Raw genomic sequence first — 25248 nt, 5'->3', positions numbered from 1 at the left:
GTTCTGGAACAGTTTTTTAAACAATTGTTTTAGAATCATTTTAACCATTTGACAGCACAAACAAAAAACAGTCCCATGAACGAAGCAGCAATGATCAACCAGTTTAATCTACAACACATTTCCTTTTACCCCCATCGAAAAAAAAAAGTTTAGTAGGCCAAGAACTGGAGAGCCCCCTACATGTAGTTAACCTTGTTCAGTTTTAACCAGAATGTACTCAAATCTCCACTATGCAGGGACAGTACTTTAGAATAAGGTCCTATAAATTGTAAATTACATGGAATAGTAAGACAAGGAAAGTCTGCCAAGCAATTTAATAATTGCTATTAGGCCAGTATCCAATGAAAATAATCTCTTTCTGACAAATCAAAAAATAAGAACTATGTTTTCATTTCAATGAAATAGTCAAGACCAAGGAACAGTCCCAGTTATTTAAGTGATATGTATAATATTACATAAGATGACTGTGGAAAATTAAATGGTTATTACTTTAATCAACACAACAAATTACATTTACGTAGGTGCTTATTGCATGTGTTCCAAGAGAAGGCATTTTCTTAAGAGGAGTAATCTAGAAAAAAAGTTATATATGGTACACAGAAGAGCAGGGTGGGGAGAAAAAAAATACATACAAAATTTTATTTACTTACAGGATACCCATTAAGAGGCTGGAAATACAGGTTTGCATCAGTGATGCATACATGCCCCGGATTAGTCACCAGTGGTGTCACCATTTCTGCTTCACATTCCATATGCAAGGTTTCAGAAACATTTTGAAATCTGAAAAAAGTTAAAAAACAAAACAGAAGTCAATTTATCTCTCACTAGTTCCTGCTTAACTGAAATGGTCACACACTGCTCTAGAAATGTTTTTACGTGCACCTTATTGCATGCCTAAAACAGGTTCTCTGAAAAATGTATCAGAGTCTTCTCCCCATCTTCCCTGCTACTTCGAAGTAGAAGTTGTTACACCGTCTCCATCACATTCTGCAGCAGCCATCATTTTAAAGCACTGGCAGCTTCACATGCACTGCTGCATTTTCCACAGTCTGTTCAGAAATGCCATATTTCTACCAGAAACTCATGGATAAGAAGGACTCAGAACAGTCTGAAGATGTATAAAATGGTAACAAATTTGACTTTATAGCGGAGAATTTTCCATCCTCTGCTAAATGTAAGGTGCTACAATACTGAGTCATAATGCAAAGAGAAGTAAGATCCTCTAAATTAAAATGCACATGCTGTGGTAAACATGGTTTTCTGAAACACTTTAAACAAGCTAATTAGCTTTTGTTAATCTCTAAACACGCTTGAACTTCATAGTAAAAAATAATTAGAAACATACCTGTTTTTATCAAATGATGTTCTAGCCAAACGTGACTGCAATATAGCAGTTATCTAATGAAAAAAGGTTAAAATGTTTTATGTTCCTAATTGCAGTTGGATCATCATCATCAACAACATGCCCTTAAAATATGTCAGGGATTTACCATGGCAGCTTGATCTCCCAGCTTGTCCAGGTGAGAGGCCCGGTTGAGCTATTAAAAAAAGGAGTTACAATTAAATACCATATAGATTCATACTACAGTCAATAGAAGTTGAGGGCACTCAGCAGACTTGCACACTGACTTAACTGAGAAATGACGTGCATTAATTTTAAAAGAAATTTTTACTCAGATCTACTGTTCAAATTTGAAGTCATTTTAATAAGTGGTCTATGCAGATAAGCACCATCAAGAAATAAAAGTTTTCTAAGAGAGACGTATAAGGCAGATTTCAAAATGAGCACTATGTTTGATTAGTGTACTTTACCACAGGTTCTCCAAGCAAATCAGTAGTACTCTGAGGGAAGTGTCCTAAAATGCTTTCATTTGCCTTCAGAAGGTGAAGCTATTCAAACTATTTGCTTAGAGAGATTCTACCTGTATCACATATTCCAAAATTAGATGATGTGGTGGTGAAGTTTGCAAAGCTGTCAAACACTTGTACCTGAAGTAGAGTTTGTATAACATCATCCGTCTTCCCAGCAACATCCAACTGAAAGAGGTATTCAGTTTTACCCTAACAAAGACAAAAAGTATGTTTAGTACTGGAGGAGAGACTATAATTAAGCACAGTACCAAAAGACCACACACTGTCTAGCCAAAATGTATTTTAAAAGAAGGTGGCATTCTTGAACTATTTTGGATTTCATACCCATAACAAATATACAATAAATTACAAAATGCAGCTTTTTAAGTGGTATTTGGCAAGCTAGTCAGTATTTAATAAACATTTTGAGACAAGTTTTCAGATTATTATACTGTTAGAAGTAGGGCTGTCAAGCGATTAAAAAATTAATCGTGATTAATCACACAATTAATTGCACTGTTAAACAATAACAGAATACCATTTAAATATTTAGGTTTTCTGCATTTTCAAATACATTGATTTCAATTACAACACAGAATACAAAATGTAGAATGGTCACTTTATAATTTTGATTCCAAATATTTGCATTGTAAAAAAACAAAAAAAATTCAATTCACCTCATATAAGCACTGTAGTGCAATCTCTTTATCATGAAAGTTGAACTTACAAATGTAGAATTACGTACAAAAAACCCTGCATTCAAAAATAAAATGTAAAACTTTAGAGCCTACAAGTTCACTCAGTCCTAATTCTTGTGCAGCCAATCGCTCAGACAATCAAGTTTGTTTACAGCAGGAGACAATGCTGCCCACTTCTTGTTTACAATGTCACCTGAAAGCGAGAACAGGCATTTGCATGGCACCGTTGTAGCTGGTGTCTCAAGATATTTACGTGGTAGATGTGCCAAAGATTTACATGTCCCTTCATACTTCAACCACCATTCCAGAGGACATGCATCCAAGCTGATGCAGGTTCTGCTTGATAATGATCCAAAGCAGTGCAGACCTACACACGTTCATTTTCATCATCTGACACAGATGCCACCAGAAGAAGGCTGATTTTCTTTTTTGGTGGTCTGGGTTCTGTAGTTTCCACATCAGACTGTTGCTCTTTTAAGACTTCTGAATGCATACTCCACATCTCGTTCCTCTCAGATTTTGGAAGGCACTTCAGATTCTTAAACCTTGGGTCGAGTGCTGTAGCTATCGTTAGAAATCTCACATTGGTACCTTCTTTGTGTTTTGTCAAATCTGCAGTGAAAGTGTTCTTAAGATGAACAACATGAGCTGCGTCATCATCCGAGACTGCTAGAATATGAAATATATGGCAGAAAGTGGGTAAAACAAAGCAGGAGACATATAGTTCTCCCCCAAGGAGTTCAGTCACAAATTTAATTAACATTTTTTTTTTAAATGAGTGTCATCAGCATGGAGGCATGTCCTCTGGAATGGTGGCCAAAGCATGAAGGGGTATATGAATGTTTAGCATATCTGGCATGTCAATACCGTGCAACGCTGGCTACAACAGTGTCATGCGAACGCCTGTTCTCACTTTCAGGTGTCATTGTAAATAAGAACTGGGCAGCATTATCTCCCATAAATGTAAACAAACTTGTTTGTGTGAGCGATTGGCTGAACAAGAAGTAGGACTGAGTGGACTAGTAGGCTCTAAAGTTTTACATTGTTTTCTTTTTGAGTGCAGTTATGTAACAAAAAAAATTCTACATTTGTTTAAGTTGCACTTTCACGAAAAAGAGATTGTACTACAGTATTTGTATAAGGTGAACTGAAAAATACTATTATCATTTTTGCAGTGCAAATATTTGTAATAAAAATATAAAGTGAGCACTGTACACCTTGTATTCTGTGTTGTAATTGAAATCAATATACTTGAAAATGTAGAAAAACATCCAACAATATTTAATAAATTTCAATTGGTATTCTATTGTTTAACAGTGCAATTAAAACTGCAATTAATCCTGATTAATTTTTTTGAGTTAATCGCGTGCGTTAACTGCAATTAACAGACAGCCCTAGTTAGAAGTAAAAGCTTTTAAATGCTTGTACACCTAAAAGAGAGGGTCAACATATTTATTTGTAACTTTAGAACCAGTACATGGTTATCTAGCAACTGACTTTTTATTGTAGGATACAATTAGTGCTACTGTACATCTTTTAGACAAAAGTTTCTAATCTACAACATCTTAGAAGATCAGGCTATACAGGTTTCAGAGTAGCAGCCGCGTTAGTCTGTATTCGCAAAAAGAAAAGGAGTACTTGTGGCACGTTAGAGAAATTGGTTAGTCTCTAAGGTGCCACAAGTACTCCTTTTCTTTAGGCTGTACAGGTTAATTGCAGTACAGGTCTCTGAATGAGGAAGGAGAATATGTACAATGGAAAAACACTGAACATTAAAAACAAGGTTCAGTTTTAACTATCTCTATTTTACATCTGCACTCTATTGTATCACAACAAGGAGATCCCAGAATCTTCTGACAACCCTTAAATATGGTATAAAAGTATATCAAATAAACTCCTGTGATTTTTTTAAACATACAACCTAATGAGGCAAGATGAATAGTAAGAGGTATTTGGTGACACTGGGATACAGGTAGATGCAATGAAAGATTTATTTTGCAAAAGAGCTGCTTTTCAGGCTCAAAGAACTAGTGAGATCTGGATTATGTTCAACTCAGTTTTACAGTCCCAGTTCACAGACGGTAGAGAGCAATCCAACTAAGGAAATAAAAATAAAATGTTTGATATGATAGTGAAGAAAATAGGAAGTCTCAAAGAACTTGGGGTTGGAGTGAAGAGAAAGAGGGTTGAACAACAAAGTATTTCTGGTCCTAGCCTGATAGGACGACCCTTATAGCACATTTCTGGAATTGCACCTTTCCTTCAATGACTAGGAGTGACTCTGGGAGATCAAGAGTACTTGTGGCACCTTAGAGACTAACTAATTTATTTGAGCATAAGCTTTTGTGGGCTACAGCCCACTTCATCAGATGCATAGAATGGAACATATAGTAAGAGGATATATATACACATACAGAAAATATGAAAAGGTGGAAGCTGCCAGACCAACACGAATGCTAGAGAATAGTGTTGTGGGTTATTTATAGCCATCATAGGCAAAAGGTATCTCAGAAAAAGTCCATCTCCCCAGTCACATGGAAAGATAAAAACCACAACTCAGGATATTCTGATTTGTTGGAGAGTGTTACTGCATAGGTGTTATGTAGGATAGGACGAGTGGAGTTTCAAAACACACACACCTAAACTTAGTACCAGAGCAAAGTACTCATATGAGTGTCTGGAATTAGTAATCATTCAGGGGGAAGATCGGTTTGGTAACAGCAGAACAAGTGAGCCCTTGAAGCTATGGAAGAAACACTAGGTTTCTTGTTTTAACATGCAGCAATACAGCTTCATCCCTTTATGGTGTTAGTTATGATTCCCTACCACTCACATAAATAAATCATCTCCAGTACCTAAAAATAACTGACACAAACTGGACTGAACTGGTCACGAACTGGACTGAAAAAGTTCCTCTCAATTAGCCAGCCTCCAGTAAATTTGAACTCTGGAGCAAGGACTCAATCTCTTCCCGTCAAGCTCAATCCAGCTGGGTTTGTTGTTGTCCAGGACTGTAACAGGGTGTAGCAGGGCCTCCTTTGCATCTGCCTCTGCTCTGTTCCAAAAACCAAGCAGAGACCTTCTGGCTCAGCAATCATCGGTGCAGTTTATTTACAGTGTGTAATCCCACCACCTTCTCACCATCTAAAGCTTGGAGGTTTCAGCCTTAAGGGCTTCTCAATCTTTGCAACTGGGGGGAGCGAGCTACCCCTCTCCTTCCACTCTCTGGTTTCCCCCCTTTCTGTCTGCCCCACTTTGGCTTCCTTCCTCTGAGGCTTTTATGCAGCCCCAGGCTAATTGGGCTGGCAGATGTTTCCCCTTTGCCAATCAGGTGCAGGTTTCTCTAGGCAGCTCCAATCTACCTCCCTTAATTGGAGCTGGCGTGACAGAGGCCTGGTTCAACAGTCCTAGCCCAGCATCCTGTCACAAGGACCTTTTCCTGTCAATAAGGTTTTATTTTCTGTACTGCCAACATACTGCTGGTGAATCAGGGGAAAAGCAGTGCAACAAGGTTTTCACTGTTTCCCCCTAACTTTCAAGAGTGCTTATGTTTTATGAATAGAGATCTAGTTAATAAAGAGTACATAGAAAACCTAAAAAAGTTGTGAAGGGAGCAAGAGAGCATTTCCAAGACATGTTGCTGTTCATTATAGAAATAGGAATTTGTGGGCTGTGTTATTCTTGAAATCTTGCCCTTATTTAAGGAAGACAGAACATCTTGAGCAATTTAAACAATTCTTGTGCCTGTTCACTCTTTTCCAGTAACTTTTGGGTAAGAACGAAGTTTATTGGTATTTGAGCGCTTATGTTCTTTCACAGCAACTTTATAAAAGTTTGTTTCTTTACACTGCATTTTCTTCCATTTGCCTTTCCTTGATCTAATTTAACCTAGCAATTGAAAAGCTTTTATATGCATTCAAAGTTTGTTTCAATACCAAGTCATGGCAGCCTTAGACCTTTAAAGACACATCATGCATACATTAAGACAAATACCCAGACACCGTTTATTATACAGTACACAGAAGTACTTATTTGAGTACTTTGCACTTGTTCCCATAAACCTCAGATGGCAATTAAATAAATAATCTTGCTCTTTCAGGAACAAGAGCATAGTTCATATAAAATCCTTAGATTGTTAAAAATAATGAAAAATGTCTACTTACTCTTTCAGTTTTATAGGGTGCAATAATGTTTTGTTCTTTAATGAGAAAAGCCTGAAAAAGGATAAAAGATCATTTAGCCAGAATACGCTTGGACAATAAACTCTCTATGAATTACACTGTTTGGTGATAATGTGTGGATAAAGTGTGTGCGCTCATGAGGTGTATGTGGAGGTCTGCGCAGGGAGGAGAGATCTTCTATTAACTTGGGGTGGAAACGAGAGGGGAGTGAGAGTGACAGTGACAAAGGGGTCGGAACATGGGCCATTCCTGGCAATTTCTATCTGGTATCCTGTTGCCAAAAGTGGCCAGTACCAGATGCTTCAGAGTAAGGTGCAAGAAACCAAGACGTGGACAATTATGGAACTACCTTTTTGTAAGGAAAATTTCTTCATTTAGAAATTCATAAAACATCATTCACAAAACTCTTCATTTAGAAGTTGGCTTATGCCCTAAAGCATGAGGACTTGTATCCATTCTTAAACTTCGCAGCTTTTGCTTTGTTTTCTAATCCTATATAATTAGGCTTGGCAGAATTCAATTGTTTTTATATAATTTTGATGGATAATATCAATGTTTATTTTTAAGCTTTTTATCGCTTAAATTTTCACAGTTGCAGGAAAGTATGAAGGGATCAGACAATAATTATTTAGTGACGGTAGATGTTGAGATTCAAAAAGTTAAAGATTTATGACTGTTAAAACAACTTGTCAACATCACTGTTTTGTTATGTTATGTAAAAAGACCAAAGATAGAAACAAATATTAATAAGAAGGTCAGTTACATTAAATGTTTTTAACTAAATTATGTTATGATGCCTTTCACTCAATTAGCTGTACCCAGAATTTACGTTGCCATTAGCATGGCAGGTTCACTGGTGATACTGCTGAACAAAGGCATTCATAATGTGTGTGTGTGTGTGTGTGTGTGTGTGTGTGTGTGTGTGTGTACACACTAAAACTGATGTAAGAACAGGTTTAAAAAGTTGTAAGCACTTTCTGATTTTAAAGACAGTAAATTACTATTAAGCAAGATAGAAGCAGGATTGCACTCTTTTGCTTTGAGTGACTTCTGCTAGCGAGAGCTATCGCTTTTCAGCAATATGACCACCACCTACAAAAGGCACAAGTGTTCAATTCAGCCAAGAAGCTTAATTTCTTAAACATCTTTTTTGATTTAGTGCATTTTTATCTATTCTCTAAAAGACTCCACAACATTTAGAGGATTAAATGCAATGTACAGAAAGAGCACTGAAGTCTAACTATATTTATTGGAAGGCTGTTTGATACACAGACCTTTCCTAGAAATTTTTTTGCATTTAACATTTCTAATGTTGTTCTTTGAATTAGTTTTAATGTTTAAATCAAACTACTATTCCAAACCGTCTTCACTTTCAAGGCCCTGCATGGCCTCTCTCTCATTCACTCTTAAGATTCATAGATTTCAAGGCCAGAACAGTCCATTGAAAAGATGTCACCTCCAACTGGCCACCTGATAAATGTTCAAAAAAAGTACCTTTATGCTTTCTCTCATGCTGCCCTTCATGCTTGGGAGTAGTTCCATGTACACATCCCGAAAGCTACCTCACTATCCTCCTTAAAAACTCTCCTTTTCAGCAATGCCTACAAAAAACTTGACAGTGGGTGCTGGTGTGTTGAGAGCACTGCCGATTGTGCTGACCAATATTGATTCACTGTTTCCTTGTACTCCCCCACCTAGCTCTGTAGACATCTCTTTGGGACAGGGACTGTCTTTTTGTTCTGTCTTTGTACAACATCTAACACAATGGGGTACTGGTCCATGACTAGAGCTCCTAGGTGCTCCGTAATAATCAAACTATGGCTATGAAAGCCCTGACCTAGCAACAAGCTCTGTGCAGGCGCAGAGGTCTGCCCACATTTCAGGATTGGGGCCTAATCCTAAAGTTTGCTTACACTGCAGTTAGCTTGTATTACTGCATGTTAAATGAATATTTTACAGTTTGGAGAACTCTCAAATAGGTATCCCAAATTTAAATTACCAAATAGAACATGAAGGTTGAAAGCATCTGTATTACCAAACAAGTATAACAGAAAAGGCTCTTTCAGGTTTTAACATATATTATTAATGCATCTTGTTATTCCTCAGAGATAACAAAAGCAGAAGTTACAGTTTTTTAATACTGTTTTGATAACCTCCAATGACCTTCACATTACAGGTTTTATTTCGCAGATATTATGGCATTAAATACCTTTTCAGTTGCCTATTATTTGCAGTCAAAACAAAAAGCTTCTTATTCAGTCATGCACTGGCAATGAATTTTGAGTTTACAGAGAAAGTAATCCTGACTGCGATTATACTGTACAAATGTTCCATTATAATTCAATATAACTACAACTTATTACAAAATGGATGTAATAATGTCTAATTCTTATATACTAATAAAGGTTTCTCTGCACAGAGTGACATAAATCAGAAAATGTCAATTATATACATTTTATACACTTTAAATTCCCTCTCTTTTATATAAAATACTTTTATATCACAGCTTTCATCCAAGGATTTCAATACGTTACCAGTGTTATAGGCAGTGGTTCTGGAACTAAGAGTACTCCTGCATCCTTTGGCTTGAAGTAGTAATAACAAACACCAAAGACCTGGTTTCCATCATCAGCACCCCCTCACAAAAATTGTTCCAGCACCCTGATTATAGGGAGGAGATGGTAGCGTCTAACTACCCCATATTTAGTTTGCCAAACACTTTCCATTATAAAATGTTTTTGAGATACTGTAAGAGGAATCCTCCTTGGACCACAGATTAGGCTAACGTGTTTTGTTCTTCACAACTTTAACCGGGGAGCGTGGGGACGAAAAGGAAAAGAACATAGCTCCACTTTGAGGGACCTGACTGAGTTTGCAGGACTGGTTGTTAGAAAGGCATCTTTATATTTGTAAACAGAGGACATTTTATATAGAAGTTGTTGCTATGGACCCACAACCCCAGAATGTCATTTTTACAGAAGCTCTACACTGAAAAGAGCATAACTAACTATACTGGGTATAACTACATCAGCATAACTAGTAAAACTTTCCCATGTAGACAATCTAGTAACCTGCCCAAATTAATTTTGGACTGCAGCAATTTGTTCTTTATTAGAGCAAAAACAAGATTACAAGTGTGAAATCTACCAGTGGACCAACATGAAAAATGGGGTGAATTTTTTCTCAAAAGATTTCATGAAAAGCATGTCCATTTTTTGTTGAAGTCTTTCTAATTTTGAAATTTTTATCTCCGCTCCACTTTAAAAATGAAGCATAGAGTATTGAACATTATTTACAAATCTGAATTAATCACACCCAAGACACTCCATGCTCTAACATTACTTCCATACTTCATGACCAGTTACCGAAAAATTTAATGCACACGCAGAACAGCGTCCAATCTTTGAACAGAGTTTTCCACTTGAATCTTTCAAAAGACAAATATAAGCCATGGTGAGAGTAGAGAGTCAGAAAAACTGAAAGACATGCAGAAAGACCAAAACAAGAAGTATCAAAGCTGGAATACACCTCCCTTGGTTTTTAATGATAAAAGTGATCCTCCTGTATCCATTCATTTCTGAAAATACTATCTTTATTAGGCAATTTGCAATTGAGCATGGAGGTAAATTTATCGTATCTGACTTACCATCTATTCAAGAGATAACCTCAACTCAGTTTGATTTGAACATTTGTGTTTTTCTGTATTTACTTATTTATGAAAGATGTTAAGAAAGGTAATGTGGCATATTGTTTTCTAGTTCACTGTGTCCAATATTGTTTTTTGAAAATACTTAAAGGAACCGTAGAAAAAAAACTTTTCTTACTTATGAGCCACAAATTTGTTATATGTATTTCTTACCTGATTGGATACAACAGAAATCACTCCAGGTGTATACCTATAATGCAGATAAGGTACTTGAAATACAAGTATTCAACTTATTAAAAACAAAAATAGAAGTATCTAAACATCTTAAATCCACATACCATGTGAAAGGGTTATTTTCTTCATTATCTTCTGCTGCTTCTATGTTAATACAGTCTCGCAATGGGATCTGCAGGAAGTTATAGAAATACATATTTCTTTAAACATACATTTTAAAAAGAAACTAAGTTACTACCAAATGATCAGACTGGACAATTTACCTTAATAATGGGCTGGATTTGCTCATCTGGTTCAAAAATAATTGATTTTGAGCAGATTTTTAGTGAACCTCTGATTTTCCTAAAAAGAGAAAGGAAAAAAGAAAAAAAAAGATTTGCATAACTAAATTGAGATCCAATAGCTGAATGACTCCAGTATAATTTTCAAAACACAAATGGCTTTCTACCTTTCATCTCTGCAGTCTTTGTTTATAATATGATTAGCTGTATGCTGTTCAAAGTAATATTCCTCCAGATTAAGAAGGAGCAGCGAAAACCTACAAATAAAAACAACAAGAGGAATTTATTTTTTTTTAAAGAAACTTTGTTCTTCATGCAGAGATCAGACTCTGCATTGTTCTTATTAAAATATACTGTCAAATGGGCAGGAGTAACAATTAAAGACATGTTGGAAACTGGTTTTCATAAAAAATACCACAATTGTGTTTCAGGCATTTCTGAAGTGTTAAAACTCCATAGAAGAAATCTTTTATGCTCTGTTACTATTTTGGTCAAAAAAGCAATCCTGATTGCCTGGATGAACCCAGCAGGACCACAAAGACCAGTATAGCTCAACCTGATCAAGGTAAACCAGGGAACAAGTATCACCAAGCACCGTTCACAGAAGCTGACCTCACAGCAGTTTGAAAGGAAACAGGAAGCAAACAATTATTTCAAAATAAGTAAGGCTTCTCTCCACAATATAGCCTTGAATCATTTGATATTATCTATGCCACCATCACTTAGATGTACATGTTCTTGTAAGCATTACAAGGAAAGCATTATGTATATGCATAATCTTTTAAATTATAATAATAAACATTTTTAAAAACTGCACTGTCAAGATTGTTTGGGTAATCTGTGAATAACCACAACAATGAATCCTTCTGAAAGGCCCTGCTTTCTGTATTAGAAATAAAAGGGCGATGTTCCCCCCCACACACACTTTCAGGCAAATTTGTTTCAGCCCTTCTCAGTTCCATTATTTGGTATGAGTGAAAACTAGTGTCTGGCCCTAACCTGTAGGGTCTTTGTGAAATTAGAGAGAACTGTGGATGACTAAGATTTTTCTTCACACCAAAAAGTGGTCAGTTTTCTGGAAGTGTGTAAATCGACTATTGCTATCAGAAATTTGCCATGTGTAAGACACTTAATTAATTAACACTAACTGTTAACAATTATATTAAATAACTCAGCACTATACACATAACCAGCTGATTCAAAGCACATTGAAGCCAATGGAAATATCACCTTTGACTTCAACGTTGTTGGGCTCAAACCTCAAGCGACCCATACTGAAACATCACTTTAAGTTGATCATAGGAAGCACTTGTGTAATATACTCCTTAGGGAATTCTGCACCAAAAAATTAAAAATTCTGCACACAATACTTTAAAATTCTGCAAATTGTATTTGTCAAAATAAAACTATATAATCATGCCACTTTCAATTATTTTGGTAATTTATTCCAAAATACCTGTCAGCAAATAGATCTGTAATAATACAGACAGACAAAAATTCTTCCAGGAGTAGAGATTTAAAGTAACCCCTATGACAGCCCAGTTCCTGTTTCTCTGAGAGTGTCCGGAGGGACAGACACTCTCAGCCCATCTCCACCAGAGGCCCCCCACCCAGCCCAGACACTCACATCCCCTACTCCCCAGAGGCCAGCTGCCTCCGCCCCCCCCAGCCTAGACACTCACGCTTCCTCCCCTCAAGAGACCAGCTGCAGGTCACCCCAGCCCAGATGCTCAAACCCTGTACTCCTCCAGAGCCCAGGGATCCAGAGGGAGAAACAGCTGATGCAGGGTCCCATGCTTGCAGAGAGTTTCCTGCATGGCACCACCCTCTCCTTCCTTGAGAGCATGCTGGAACTGCAGCTGCTGGGAACCCTCAAGTTCCCTCCCCTTTCTCCTCCCCCTGGCCTTAACTATATGTGAGCTGGGCTTTGCTGGGTCCAGTGGCCCCTAGTGGCGGCCAACATCTCTGCATCACATTTCTGTGGAGGGAAAAAGGAAATTCTGCAGGCACGTTAATTTCTGCAAAATTCTGTATTGCGCAGTGGTGCAAAATTCCCTCAGGGGTATGTAATATAATCAAATTATGTTGCCTCTCTGTAAGTCAAGACACACTTTTCATCGATATGGCCACAAGTTGTAGGACCACTATGCAGTTTAATTGCTCAGAAATACATTGATAGAAACACATCATACAATGAGTATCTCACAAATTATTACTTCTTTGAGGATCATTAAATATTTTATCTTAAGTGTGGGATTGGAATGAAAAATAGTAGACTGCTTTTAAAGGCAACAATACCCTTAAAACAGAAGACAAAGGAAAAGGACATCTTTAAGGAGTTAAACAAAAGGGGGAAGCTTTCAAAAGAGCTCAAAGAGTATCTCTCCACAATGTTTTGGAGCTACTAGTAGGAGTGAGCCTCCTAAAGCAGGTCAAGAGACTCGAGTTAGCAGGGTTCACACTAGCACTCTAAACATAGCTGTAGAGACATTGCTTTGAAGTTGCGGCTCAAGCTGGAGCTCAGGCTATGAAGCCTAGGAAGGGGGAAGGGCTTCATATATTGGACTGGAGCATTTAAAATCAAGTCAGCTAAAAGGAACTTCTGGTACCATATCTATCTGAGCCACCCTGCCAACTTTTGGGGCCTTGGGGATGTATTTTAAAAGACAGCAGGACACCTAGAATACATAGGATTACCATCTACTGTTTCTGAGACCAATGTGAAAAATTATTAAGATAATTATTTATTATTTGTATTATAGCAGAAGAAGGCCAGAGTAAAGAGAAATTCATTTTAATATGGAAATCACAAGAGAATACCACAGAAGTACAGTTTCCCCTTTTTGACATTATCAACACAGTGTGCCAACTCAAACTCTGCTAAAAGAAAAGGAGGACTTGTGGCACCTTAGAGACTAACGAATTTACTTGAGCGTAAGCTTTCGTGAGCTACAGCTCACTTCATCAGACGCATTCAGTGGAAAATACAGTGGGGAGATTTCTATACACAGAGAACATGAAACAATGGGTGTTACCATACACACTGTAAGGAGAGCGATCAGGTAAGGTGAGCTATTACCAGCAGGAGAGTGGGGGGGAGGGGAAACCTTGTGTAGTGATAAACAAGGTGGGCCATTTCCAGCAGTTGACAAGAACCTCTGAGGAACAGTTCGGGGGGGGGGGGGAAGGGGGAGAAACATGGGGAAATAGTTTTACTTTGTGTAATGACACATCCACTCCCAGTCTTTATTCAAGCCTAAGTTAATTGGATCCAGTTTGCAAATTAATTCCAATTCCACAGTCTCTCACTGGAGTCTGTTTTTGAAGAATTGCCACTTTTAGGTCTGTAATCGAGTGACCAAAGAGATTGAAATGTTCTCCGACTGGTTTCTGAACGTTGTAATTCTTGACGTCCGATTTGTGTCCATTGATTCTTTTATGTAGAGATTGTCCAGTTTGGCCAATGTACATAGCAGAGGGGCATTGCTGGCACATGATGGCATATACCACATTGGTAGATGCGCAGGTGAACGAGCCTCTGATAGTGTGGGAGATGTGATTAGGCCCTGTGATGGTGTCCCCTGAATAGATATGTGGACACAGTTGGCAATGGGCTTTGTTGCAAGGATAGGTTCCTGGGTTAGTGGTTCTGTTGTGTGGTTGCTAGAGAGTATTTGCTTCAGGGTGGGGGGCTGTCTGTAAGCAAGGACTGGCCTGACTCCCAAGATCTGAGAGAGTGATGGGTCATCCTTCAGGATAGGTTGTAGATCCTGATGATGCGATGGAGAGATTTTAGTTGGGGGCTGAAGGTGATGGCTAGTGGAGTTGTTATTTTCTTTGTTGGGCCTGTCCTTTAGTAGGTAACTTCTGGGTACTCTTCTGGCTCTGTCGATCTGTTTCTTCACTTCAGCAGGTGGGTATTGTAGTTGTAAGAATGCTTGATAGAGATCTTGTAGGTGTTCGTCTCTGTCTGAGGGGTTGGAGCAAATGCGGTTGTATTGTAGAGCTTGGCTGTAGACAATGGATCGTGTGGTGTGGTCTGGGTGAAAGCTGGAGGCATGTAGGTAGGCATAGCGGTCAGTAGGTTTCTGGTATAGGGTGGTGTTTATGTGACCATCGCTTATTAGCACCGTAGTGTCCAGGAAGTGGATCTCTTGTGTGGACTGGTCCAGGCTGAGGTTGATGGTGGGATGGAAATTGTTGAAATCATGGTGGAATTCCTCAAGGGCTTATTTTCTATGGGTCCAGATGATGAAGATGTCATCAATGTAGCACAAGTAGAGTTGGGGCATTAGGGGACGAGAGCTGAGGAAGCGTTGTTCTAAGTCAGCCATAAAACTGTTGGCATACCATGGGGCCATGTGGGTACCCATAGCAGTGCCGCTGATTTGAAGGTATACATTGTCCCCAAATGTGAAATAGTTATGGGTGAGGACAAAGTCACAAAGTTCAGCCGCCAGATTTGCCCTGACATTATCAGGGATACTGTTTCTGATGGCTTGTAGTCTATCTTTGTGTGGAATGTTGGTGTAGAGGGCTTCTACATCCATAGTGACAAGGATGGTGTTTTCTGGAAGATCACCGATGGATTGTAGTTTCCTCAGGAAGTCAGTGGTGTCTCGAAGATAGCTGGGAGTGCTGGTAGCATGGGGCCTGAGGAGGGAGTCTACATAGCCAGACAATCCTGCTGTCAAGGGGCCAATGCCTGAGATGATGGGGCGTCCAGGATTTCCAGGTTTATGGATCTTGGGTAGCAGATAGAATACCCCTGGTCGGGGTTCCAGGAACTCTGCTATTCAATATAATTTTTTTCTGGATGTGGAAGCAACTATCCTACCAGTTCCAACATAACGATACCAGCAAGCAGCCAGTGCAAGGAAACTCAATTGAATATACACCGTGTCTGCAAGCAGACTGTCTGCAAAGGGGCTACATCCACAGAAATAGTCTCCAGAAAGTGTTCATGGCAATCAGAAGGCATCAATGAAACTCTGGAGACTACCTAAGATCACAAGCTGGTCTCACGTCTTCAGGTAAAAATATTTGTTGATAGTGGGGGAAAAAACCTTTAGGATGCACATCAGTATCAATGTGTAAATTAAAAGAGAAGATGATGTGAGTTTATGGAAACAAATTCAGCTGATATTAAATTAACCTAGTCAGACTGATTGAGAAACAGGAAGCGTTGTAATATTGTGTATTGGCTCACATGGATCTCTCTCTGAAATGGTGTAATGAGATTGTTAAAGTCTATCTCCACACACACATACACGGCTATTTATACATGTTTGTTTTAGTTTTTTAAAACACATACCAGAGATGGGGGACTGCCTATTAGTTACTTTCATGAGATGTGCTGAAACCTAAAATACAGCTTGGAAATGGAGGGGTACGAACCTAGTAACTGGAGGCTTGAAAAGCATTTGCTATTGTATAAGAGATTACATATTCATAAAAGATAATCTGGATTTAGGGACTAGAACCTGCAAGGTACTGAGTGATTTCAACTCCCATTGATGTCAGTGGGTGTAGAAAGTGTTTAGCACTTTTTTAATACTGTACATATCACAGTACCAGCTGAATTTAAAATGCCTACATAAGGGTACTTTCTGTAGTAACCAAGAACAACCTATATAGTTTTGCTTGAACAGCTTTCATTTCATAGCTCTGTTTTTTACACTGTGCCAATTAAATTAATGGATTAATTTACTAAAATACAAGAAAAATAAATGTGGAGACAAAGTGGAATATAATTTCTGAAGAAGAAATTTAAAAAAAAAAATCTTGCCTGCGGAGATGCTAAGACACATGTATAGAAAACTGCTTGAGTACTTGACCCTGAGCAACAGATCATCTACACTTTCATAGAATATCAGGGTTAGAAGGGACCTCAGGAGATCATCTAGTCCAACCGCCTGCTCAAAGCAGGACCGATCCCCAATTTTTGCCCCAGATCCCTGAATGGCCCCCTCAAGGATTGAACTCACAACCCTGGGTTTAGGAGGCCAATGCTCAAACCACTGAGCTATCGATTGAACATTGTGGGAGAGCAGGGGGAAAGAGTGTTGGCACAAGCCACTGTACCTATGGAGGAAAACAGCCAAACATCCTAATACTAAGAGCTTTTTTACACTACAAAGTTAAATTGAAGTAAATTATGGCAACATACAGCTGCCGCTGTAATTAAACCACCATAAGATTGCCAACCCTCCAGGATTCAAAGATTACTCTTTAATTAAAGATTATGTCATGTGATAAACTCTCCAGGAATACATCCAACCAAAACTGGCAACCCTATTGCATGTCCACACTACACTCCTTGTATCAGCAGAGCGCATCCACAGTAACAACTCTTGCATCAGCAAAGAGAGCAGTGCACCATGGGTAGCCCACTCTGCAACTCGCCACCATATACTTTAGAAAGAGTGTGCAATACCTCATGGAGGCAGGTTCAGAATCCCATGATGCAGTTTTCTCCATCCCATCATTCCATGTAGGTTTCACCACACTTTTCAACAGGCCCAGTAACCTGCATGCCCGCCATCTCTGTCAGAAAGCATGGATCCTGCACTGCTTTTCAGTATTGTGCTGAGCATTATGAACACATCTGACCCTGCAGCATTTCCTGAGCTGCGAATCTGATGAAGATGCCTTGGTGTTTGCCTTGCTGTGTGCCATGGAAAGAAACAATTCAAATTGCTGCTGGGATTCACAGAGCAGCTGCACATGGGGGACCGTCAGTTCTGGGCCCAAGAAACAAGCACTGAGTGGTGGGCTCGCATCATTATACAGGTATGGGATGATGAGCAGTGACTGCAGAACTTTCGGATGGGCAAGGACACTTTCCTGGAACCATGGATGGAGCTCACCACAGCCCTCCGGCGCAGCAACACCAAAATGAGAGCTGCATTCACAGTGGAGAAGCAAGTGGTGATCACCATGAGGAAGCTGGCAATGCCAGATTGCTATCAGTCAGTCAGGAATCAGTTTGGAGTCAGTCAACCGTGGGGGTTGCTGTGATGCTACATTTGCAGCTGCTAATGAAACAATGGGCAGAGGTACTACTGTCTGCATTTACTCCTCTTGATCCACACAAGTTACAAGCACAACATTCTCACTTCCCCTTGGGACTCAGAGCATGATGGCAGCCCTAGCCATGCTGAGTATGGCCCGGGGAAGAAGCGGGTGAGTTGGAATAATAGGAAGGGATTGCACTGTGGCATCAGTACAAATGGATAGGGCTACTGCACTGAAAACTAGCTCAGTCTTTCACAGCTGGTGGTGATTTTACCTGATATATCACTCCTGACAGTAACTGAAGTTACAAGGCAACAGCTCCTGCATGCGTCTGGCTGCAGACCAGGTCCGTATGCTGCTAGCCTGTGTGCCGCAATGGTGCCTCCGGAAGTCATTGCCCAGTGGCATGGCAAGGTGTCCGACCATGGGGGAAGAAACAAGGCAGCCCTTCCAAGAAGCCTTGGGCAGAGAATTGCAGACCATCTCCAGGATCTCTATTCCCCAAGAATTCTTCCATCTCTTGCAACATAGCTACCGCCTCTTGGGGAGGTGGATTACCTACGCCAACAGAAGAACCCCTCCCATCGGTGTAGGTCATGTTTACCCTGAAGCACTACAGTGGCACAGCTGTGCGGCTACAGTATTTCAAGTGTAGCTACCCCCTCAAAAGAGTCAGCCTTTAAGCAAGAATCCCAACCATAGCTACAGATGAGCTGACGCTTCATTATAAATTCTTATGAAATTAGAGGGAGCATAGCGGGCTCGGAAAGGTGTTAAGTGCCCATTCATCTCAATGAGTTGGGCCACATCTACCCTAGAGAGCTTACAGTGGCACCGCGGTACCCATGTAGCGGTGCTGCTGTAAGATTGCTTGTGTAGCCGCCCTATGCCAACAGGAGAAAGCTCTCCCATCGACATAATAAAACCACCACCACGAGCGACTGTCGCTATCTTGGCAGGAGAAGCTCTCCTGCTGACACAGCCCTGTCCACACTACCACTTATGCCGGTGAAACTTAAGTCGCTCGGGAGGGTGGTTTTTTTCCCCACACCCTTGAGTGACATACGTTTTGCTGACATAAGTGGTAGTAGAGACATGGCCTTGTTCTCAGCTGAAACAGAACACCCAATGGAGAGTAACACAGCCTGAAACAATAGCACTATGATGCACAAACTGATCCATTCATGTCGGTGAGCGTTCCCTTGCCACATCTCAGAAACTCTCCAGTCCTGGGGTGGATCAAACATACCCATCCTCAGTTCCTCACCCCAGTGTGTTGTCCATGAACACTCTGAGCACACCTGTCCTAAATTCCCCACCCACTGGCAGGGCTTCCCCAGATCCTAATTTATATGGAAGGAGGTGGTAGGGAGATGGGTTCAGGCCCCCTTAGAGACACAATAAAACCCAGATCCCAGTTCACATGAGGGGGTAAGGAGAAGGTCCCAGACACTCCTAGAGAGGCAAGTCCCCTCCCTCAAATCTAGCTCACACGGTGGGATCAGACCCCTACAGATGGGCAGGAGCATCCAGATTCTGGAACACAGAGTGGGGCAGTGAGTGGGACATCCCAAGGGACGTCACATCCCCATATATGGGCAAAGTCCCCCCAGATCCTGGCACACCACAAGGGCATGGCTCAGGGCTCAGACACTCCCAAAGGACAGGAACCCCCAGACTGCAGTTAACATGAAAGCACAGCGAGAGGGACTTAGACCTCCTCATTCAGATAGGCAAGCTCCCTCTAAAAGCTGGTTCAAATGGGAGGGAGGCACGGTAGGGGGGTCACAGCCCTGTAGATGGGCTGGGGGCCTCCTGATCATGGCACGCACAGGAGAGGGGAATGTGGGGCTGGCAGGCACTTGCCTCTATTCTTCCCCAATCCCCCCGTCACTCATCTCTATGTCCTCCTTCCCACTCCCCCATCTGTCCCCTCCCATCCCCCACTCCTCTCCCCTAGTCCCACCTGCTCTTCCACCCCAATCATCTCCTCTACCAGCAAGCATTTTCTTATGTAGTTTGTTTTCTTTTCAAAAAATGGTTTCAGCACCTTTTGAATATTCTGCTGTATTCAAATTACTTTTCCCCAAAATAAGAACCAACTTTTGACAGAGGCGGATTGGAGCATTGTGTCTGCTTTTTTCACTTCAGATTCTGCCCTGGTTTGGGTTCAAACCTACAATGACTGAGGTGGTGCTCAGATCCAGTGACCATAACTAAAGCTTAGATTTAGTCATGGGTATTTTTAGAAAAAATCATTGACAGGTCATGGGCAACAAACAAAAATTCACAGCCGAACCTGTCCATGACTTTTACTATACACACATGTGACTAAATCTTAGCTGTCATGGGACCTGCTACTCTGGGGAGCACCCAGGACCAGCGACACTGGCCACTGCTTGGGCGGTCCATAGGGCCAGCTGCCCGGGGCCACTGAGCAGCGGCTGATGCGGCTGCTCCAGCAGCAGACAGTGCGGCTGGCTGTGGGGCCACTCCAGCAGCGGCTGGCCCCGTGGCCACCTGCTCGGACAGCCCTGGGGGTCAGCCACACTATCCGCTGCAGCAGCAGAATTTCATGGATATCGCAGAAAGTCATGGAATCCATGACCTCCATGACAGATTCGCAACCTTAACCATAACACACCCTGAGGTCTTGTGATGTGGAGATAGTTTTCCAGATAGCTAGCCTCTCTCTCTGCACATCTGAAATCCATTAGCTACATAAATAGGCACATGAGCCTAAGAACTGTTTCACATGCACAAACATGGAGAACCAAACTCTTTTTGAAATAACGCTTTCATTTGAGCTCCTGCAAAAGGCTGATGGGTGCTAGGCACCCTCAAGCAATTGAGACCCTGATGAGATGATCGGCGCTCTGGTTTCATCTCTATCTGTGCACAAAAAAAATGTTACTAGAGTGTGTCGTCACTAAGAAAAGCTGTTTTTTCCCCCTAAGAGTCTGTACCTCAGGAACCCCTTGGTCAAACCTACTAAAAAGAGACCGATATGAAAGCGAGGCTACCAAGGTCAATCGCTTGTGAGAAGCCCATTTCTATCATTACCATCCTCAGCGCCTAGGCAGAGAGGGTACTCCCTGGATCCTGCTGAGAAATTCATCTCATATCAATCTGATTAGTAGATGCCTGAAAATTTGAAGTTTCACCACTCTCCCTTCCCACTGGGTCTCTAAGCTGTCTGCTTACCAAATCAGCCCAATTATATTCACTGAGAGAAGATTTTAGATAACTACAGAGTTTTAAAGCCTTCAGTAAGACAAAATAAATAGAAGTTCTATTTCCACCTTTAGCTCACTCTCAGACTTTCAAAGACATACTTATTTGAGAGGAGGCAACCTTAAGTAGGATTTCCAACTTGTGCAGCTTTAAGCTTCAGTTCTGCAACGTGCCCCACATGGGTGGACCTCTGTGCCTGCACAGAGCCCTACTGAAGTTATCTATATAGAACAGCTTGCAGCATCAGAATGTGAGTAACATCTGCAATGGCTGGAATCACCAGGTTATTCATAAACTAAAACTCATAATAAAATTTTAGACACTATTAACTGAACAAAGTATCCATAAATAAGAAGTGGCACTCATTTACAGATGTTTGAGCATGACAGCCCTCAGTAAGTTTTTGGATATTTTGCTCCAAGAGGATGACAAGGTTATTAGCTTAGGGGGAAAAAAAAGCCAAACAATTGTTTTGCTCAGGATCCACCTGCAGAACCTGTATGCTGCCATATTTTACACACAAACAGAACACTAATGCAGAAACAGATAAGCTTCCTAAACAGGAAACGGTGTAGCATGCAAGATGTAGATCATTAGATATCTGTTTATAAGTTCCTCTGTACCAGGTGTCAGACCAATGAGTTAATCCCACCCCCATCTGTTCACGTTAACAGTCAACAGCATAGAGAACTCAATCCATAAACACTACAATGATCTTACAGGAAATAAAGCCATATCATTTTACTTGTAAATTTTGTAACTAAAATTAGTGTACTTTTTAGAAACCTAATTTTATTTCCTTCAAATAACAAACATACAGCAAAAATAGCAGCTACAAAACAGAAGATTTTCATTCAAGTCAATTAAAAGGGACACAATACATGCCCCTCAAGTAGTTTTCTTACAAAGCAAATGGGAGAAAAAAAGTGTCAGAGAAATAAGAATTGATGTCTACCCATCTGAAAGGGATATTTCTGTTCTAAACCTATTAAAGATGGTCTGCAAAGGAAAAAAAGAGACACTGGGTTTTGTGCCCTTTTTTCGTGTTTGACATTTTTTAAGAAATACAAAGAAGTCTTGCTTTTTTATTTGCTCAGTTTGTACCACAAGAAATTCTGGTCTTGTCCTGTTTTTCTGGAAAACTGTAGATAACTGGAGAGTAGGAGACTTATGAAATCATATACTAAGTGAGAAGGGAATTATTTTTATTGAGATTTAAAACTTTTTCTGTGGGTCATTTAAAAGGATACAATTAACTAATTAATCTAGTCAGTTTCACGAAGAGAGTTAAATGTTGTTTGAGGTACTATGCCAGCCTCTCAGTCAAATTTTCTACTTTTACCATCTTATATCTTAAATATTTCTCTATGCTGCTGTGCAAAAAGCCAGCAAAACTGACTATACACAAACTGTCAAATGCACAAAGTAAATAAAATGGGAAAAAAATCAAATCTCTTTCAGTTATATAGTTACAACACCCAAGATCACATTAGTAGATAAAGGCATTTGGACAAAAATTGTGTCCCTTTAACAAATACCCAGCAAGCAAATAGAAGAAAATCTCTCTGTTAGAGAATCAACAGCTTAGCCCTTCAATTAAGGGATGAAAAAGCATCTAAGAAAAACAGGAGTGTCAAGACTTTATATTACTGAAAAAAAAAAAAAAAAAAAACATGTGGAGCAGAAAAACACTTTAAAGGAAGGGTAGTCAATTATTTTTTGTCAAGGTCCAAATTGCTTGGTCAATGTATAGGCAAGGTCCAGACTCCAGAGAAAAATAATTTAAAAAACAACAATAATGATAATACGTAAGTAAAAGGGTTCATTCAAAAGCATCTGGCAGTCTGGATTTGGCCTGGGGTCTGCCTACTGACTACCCCTGCTTTAAATGTTTTCATGTCTTCTTTGTCATAAAAAGGGTACAAACCAATATACTAAAGGGGGAGCATCTATTTGGGTATCAAAACAAAGGAATCTACAGGTACAATCACATGATCACAATTCTGAAGGTTGTGGGTTCAAGTCTCACTCGATTTCACACTGAAAGGCCAGCTCCAGTTCACCCAGCTGCAAAATGTGTAGCTGGTCCAGCAGGTTAGGGCACTCAAAGGCACCAGGACACACTGGCCACATCATTACCTTGTGTACTGTTGGCTATGAAATTGACGTCACTTAACCAGGTCAACCCCATGAGCCACTGGCTCAAGGGAACTTTGATTTTGACTAATGATTGGGAAGGAGCAAGCACTTGAAATGAAATTCACAGATATTAAACTGGGAGGGGTTATAAATACCAGTAAAGATGGAAATCAGTATTTCTTGAATTGCTGAAATTAGAAACAATAGGCAATAAAATTGTGAGATTAAATTTGAGAGAAAAATAATCAGATTTCAATGGCTGAGAAAACGTCTCAGAAGCAGTGATGACAATCCACAAATAATGAACAATGAATTAGACATGAGTTTGCCCATAAACCCAGGTGATAATGGGTCCTTCACCTTTTCTATCAGCCACTACTAAGTTTTCCAACCCCGATCTCATCATGTTTTTTACATTTTACAAGTTCTCCATTCAAACAAAAGAAAACCATTCTTCCACAAAACAAGAAATTTGGTGGAACAGATTTAGTGTTTCTTTCCTATCCTCTTTCCCTCTAAGAACTTCTTTGCCCCATCAGAGCTTTAAGGATTGTTCTTTTCCTCCTCCTCCTCCAAGATTTTTCCCCCTCAAGGCTGTATATTCCTAAGAATCACACCCTTCTCCTATGGCAGTGCCCAACACTACCCCAAAAGCATCAGAGTAGCATAAAAGTGGTATTTTTTATTATAAGTAAACAGAATATTCAATAATATAAAAGTAATCCAATGGACATTTGTATTTAATGTATATGTAGAATGCTTTACTAATTTCACCCCAGCTCCCCTTTTCTATTAGCCATTGGCCAATTAGCCATTCAGTTTGTCTCATCGTTCTGTGGTTTCCTTGCCGAGGATGAAGAGTACAATGCATCAATGAAGAGTTAGGCCTGACCCAATGTGTGTGACTCTAGTCTTCTCCATTAACCAGAAGTGCTCAGAGTAGTGTTCATGTCATCTTCCCAACCCCATGCCCCAAATGTAACAATAAACAGATCTTTATCTTCAAAAAGAAAAGGAGGACTTGTGGCACCTCGTGAACTGCTCACGAAAGCTCATGCTCAAATAAATTTGTTAGTCTCCAAGGTGCCACAAGTCCTCCTGTTCTTTTTGCCAATACAGACTAACAGGGCTGCTGCTCTGAAACAGATCTTTATCCTGTGCTTCCATACGTCCAGAACACTTGCTCCGTGGGTATAAGTGTGTGTGTGTGTGTGTGTGACAGAGTCTGCACTATGCACAGCCCCGTACGAGACACCCCCACCGTGAAAGGAAACGGGAACTGTCAGTGCTGCCCAAATCCGACCCCCTCCTCTTGGAGGGCAGGGGCAGCGCTGCCCAAATTGGCCCTTCCTCTCTGCTGGGGGCAGGGGTGTCTGTGGGCCCCCCTGCCGCAAGAGGCCAAGCCGAAGCCTGCCCCCAGGCTGCCCGGCCCGGGAGGGGCCGCCCCTGCCAGGCTGCCCGGCCCAGCCGAGCCCGCGGCGGAGTCCCCACCTCTCCTTGGAGTAGAGCTGCTGCTCCTGCCGCCTCTTCCGGGTGAAAGCCATGGGGCCGCCTGCAGGCCCCGCCGGGGCACGGAGAGCGCGGGGCGGGCGGGCCGGCCGGCCGGCCTCCCGCTCACTGCCCGGGGCGCCCGCGCGGGCGGCTGCGGACCCCGCTGGCCAGGCCCGGGCCGGGCTCGCTCCACACGGCGCTTGGCGGTGGCGGCTGCAGGGGGATGTGCCAGAGCCGTGCTGCTGCCGGCCCCGGGCGGGGACACTCCCACCAAGCCGCGGCCGCTGCTGCTATTGGTTATTAACGAGGCCCGGCAGTGGCTACCCAGTGGGCGGGCCCGAGCGGGACTCGCAGCCCTTGTCAGTCATGCAGAGCCGGATCCAAAGCCGGGCATCGTCACTAGCCCCCCTCCCCATAACCGAGCCGCAGAGCCGGGCCGGGATTCGCCCAGGGCCACCCAGCCGGGCAGGGGCCGA

General features: G+C 41.1%; 1 protein-coding gene across 11 annotated transcripts in view; it reads right to left on the bottom strand.

Moving 5' to 3' along the window:
- Nucleotides 1-25025, bottom strand: part of NSMAF (neutral sphingomyelinase activation associated factor) — a 57155-nt gene extending 32130 nt beyond the window's left edge. For 6 of the 11 annotated variants that reach the window (XR_012157206.1, XR_012157205.1, XM_073331083.1 and 3 more), the window contains exons 1-10: nt 24773-25024; nt 11059-11148; nt 10874-10952; nt 10715-10782; nt 10590-10626; nt 6713-6763; nt 1990-2061; nt 1491-1538; nt 1346-1398; nt 651-780 (exon numbers count right to left, since the gene is read on the bottom strand). Coding sequence is in view for 9 of the 11 variants with exons in the window: in XM_073331083.1 (XP_073187184.1) it covers nt 651-780; nt 1346-1398; nt 1491-1538; nt 1990-2061; nt 6713-6763; nt 10590-10626; nt 10715-10782; nt 10874-10952; nt 11059-11148; nt 24773-24825 (681 nt within the window). In the remaining 2 variants the exon portion in view is untranslated. Of the gene's footprint in view, nt 1-650; nt 781-882; nt 1104-1345; nt 1399-1490; nt 1539-1989; nt 2062-6712; nt 6764-10589; nt 10627-10714; nt 10785-10873; nt 10953-11058; nt 11149-24772 lie in introns of those variants that run through there. The other 5 variants (XM_073331085.1, XM_073331084.1, XM_073331087.1 and 2 more) reach the window with 5 other exon arrangements.
- Nucleotides 25026-25248: the final 223 nt, after the last annotated feature.

This window comes from Lepidochelys kempii, chromosome 2 (assembly GCF_965140265.1).
Source record: "Lepidochelys kempii isolate rLepKem1 chromosome 2, rLepKem1.hap2, whole genome shotgun sequence".
Lineage (NCBI taxonomy): Eukaryota > Metazoa > Chordata > Testudines > Cheloniidae > Lepidochelys > Lepidochelys kempii.
This window is presented reverse-complemented; position numbering and strand designations above follow the sequence as displayed.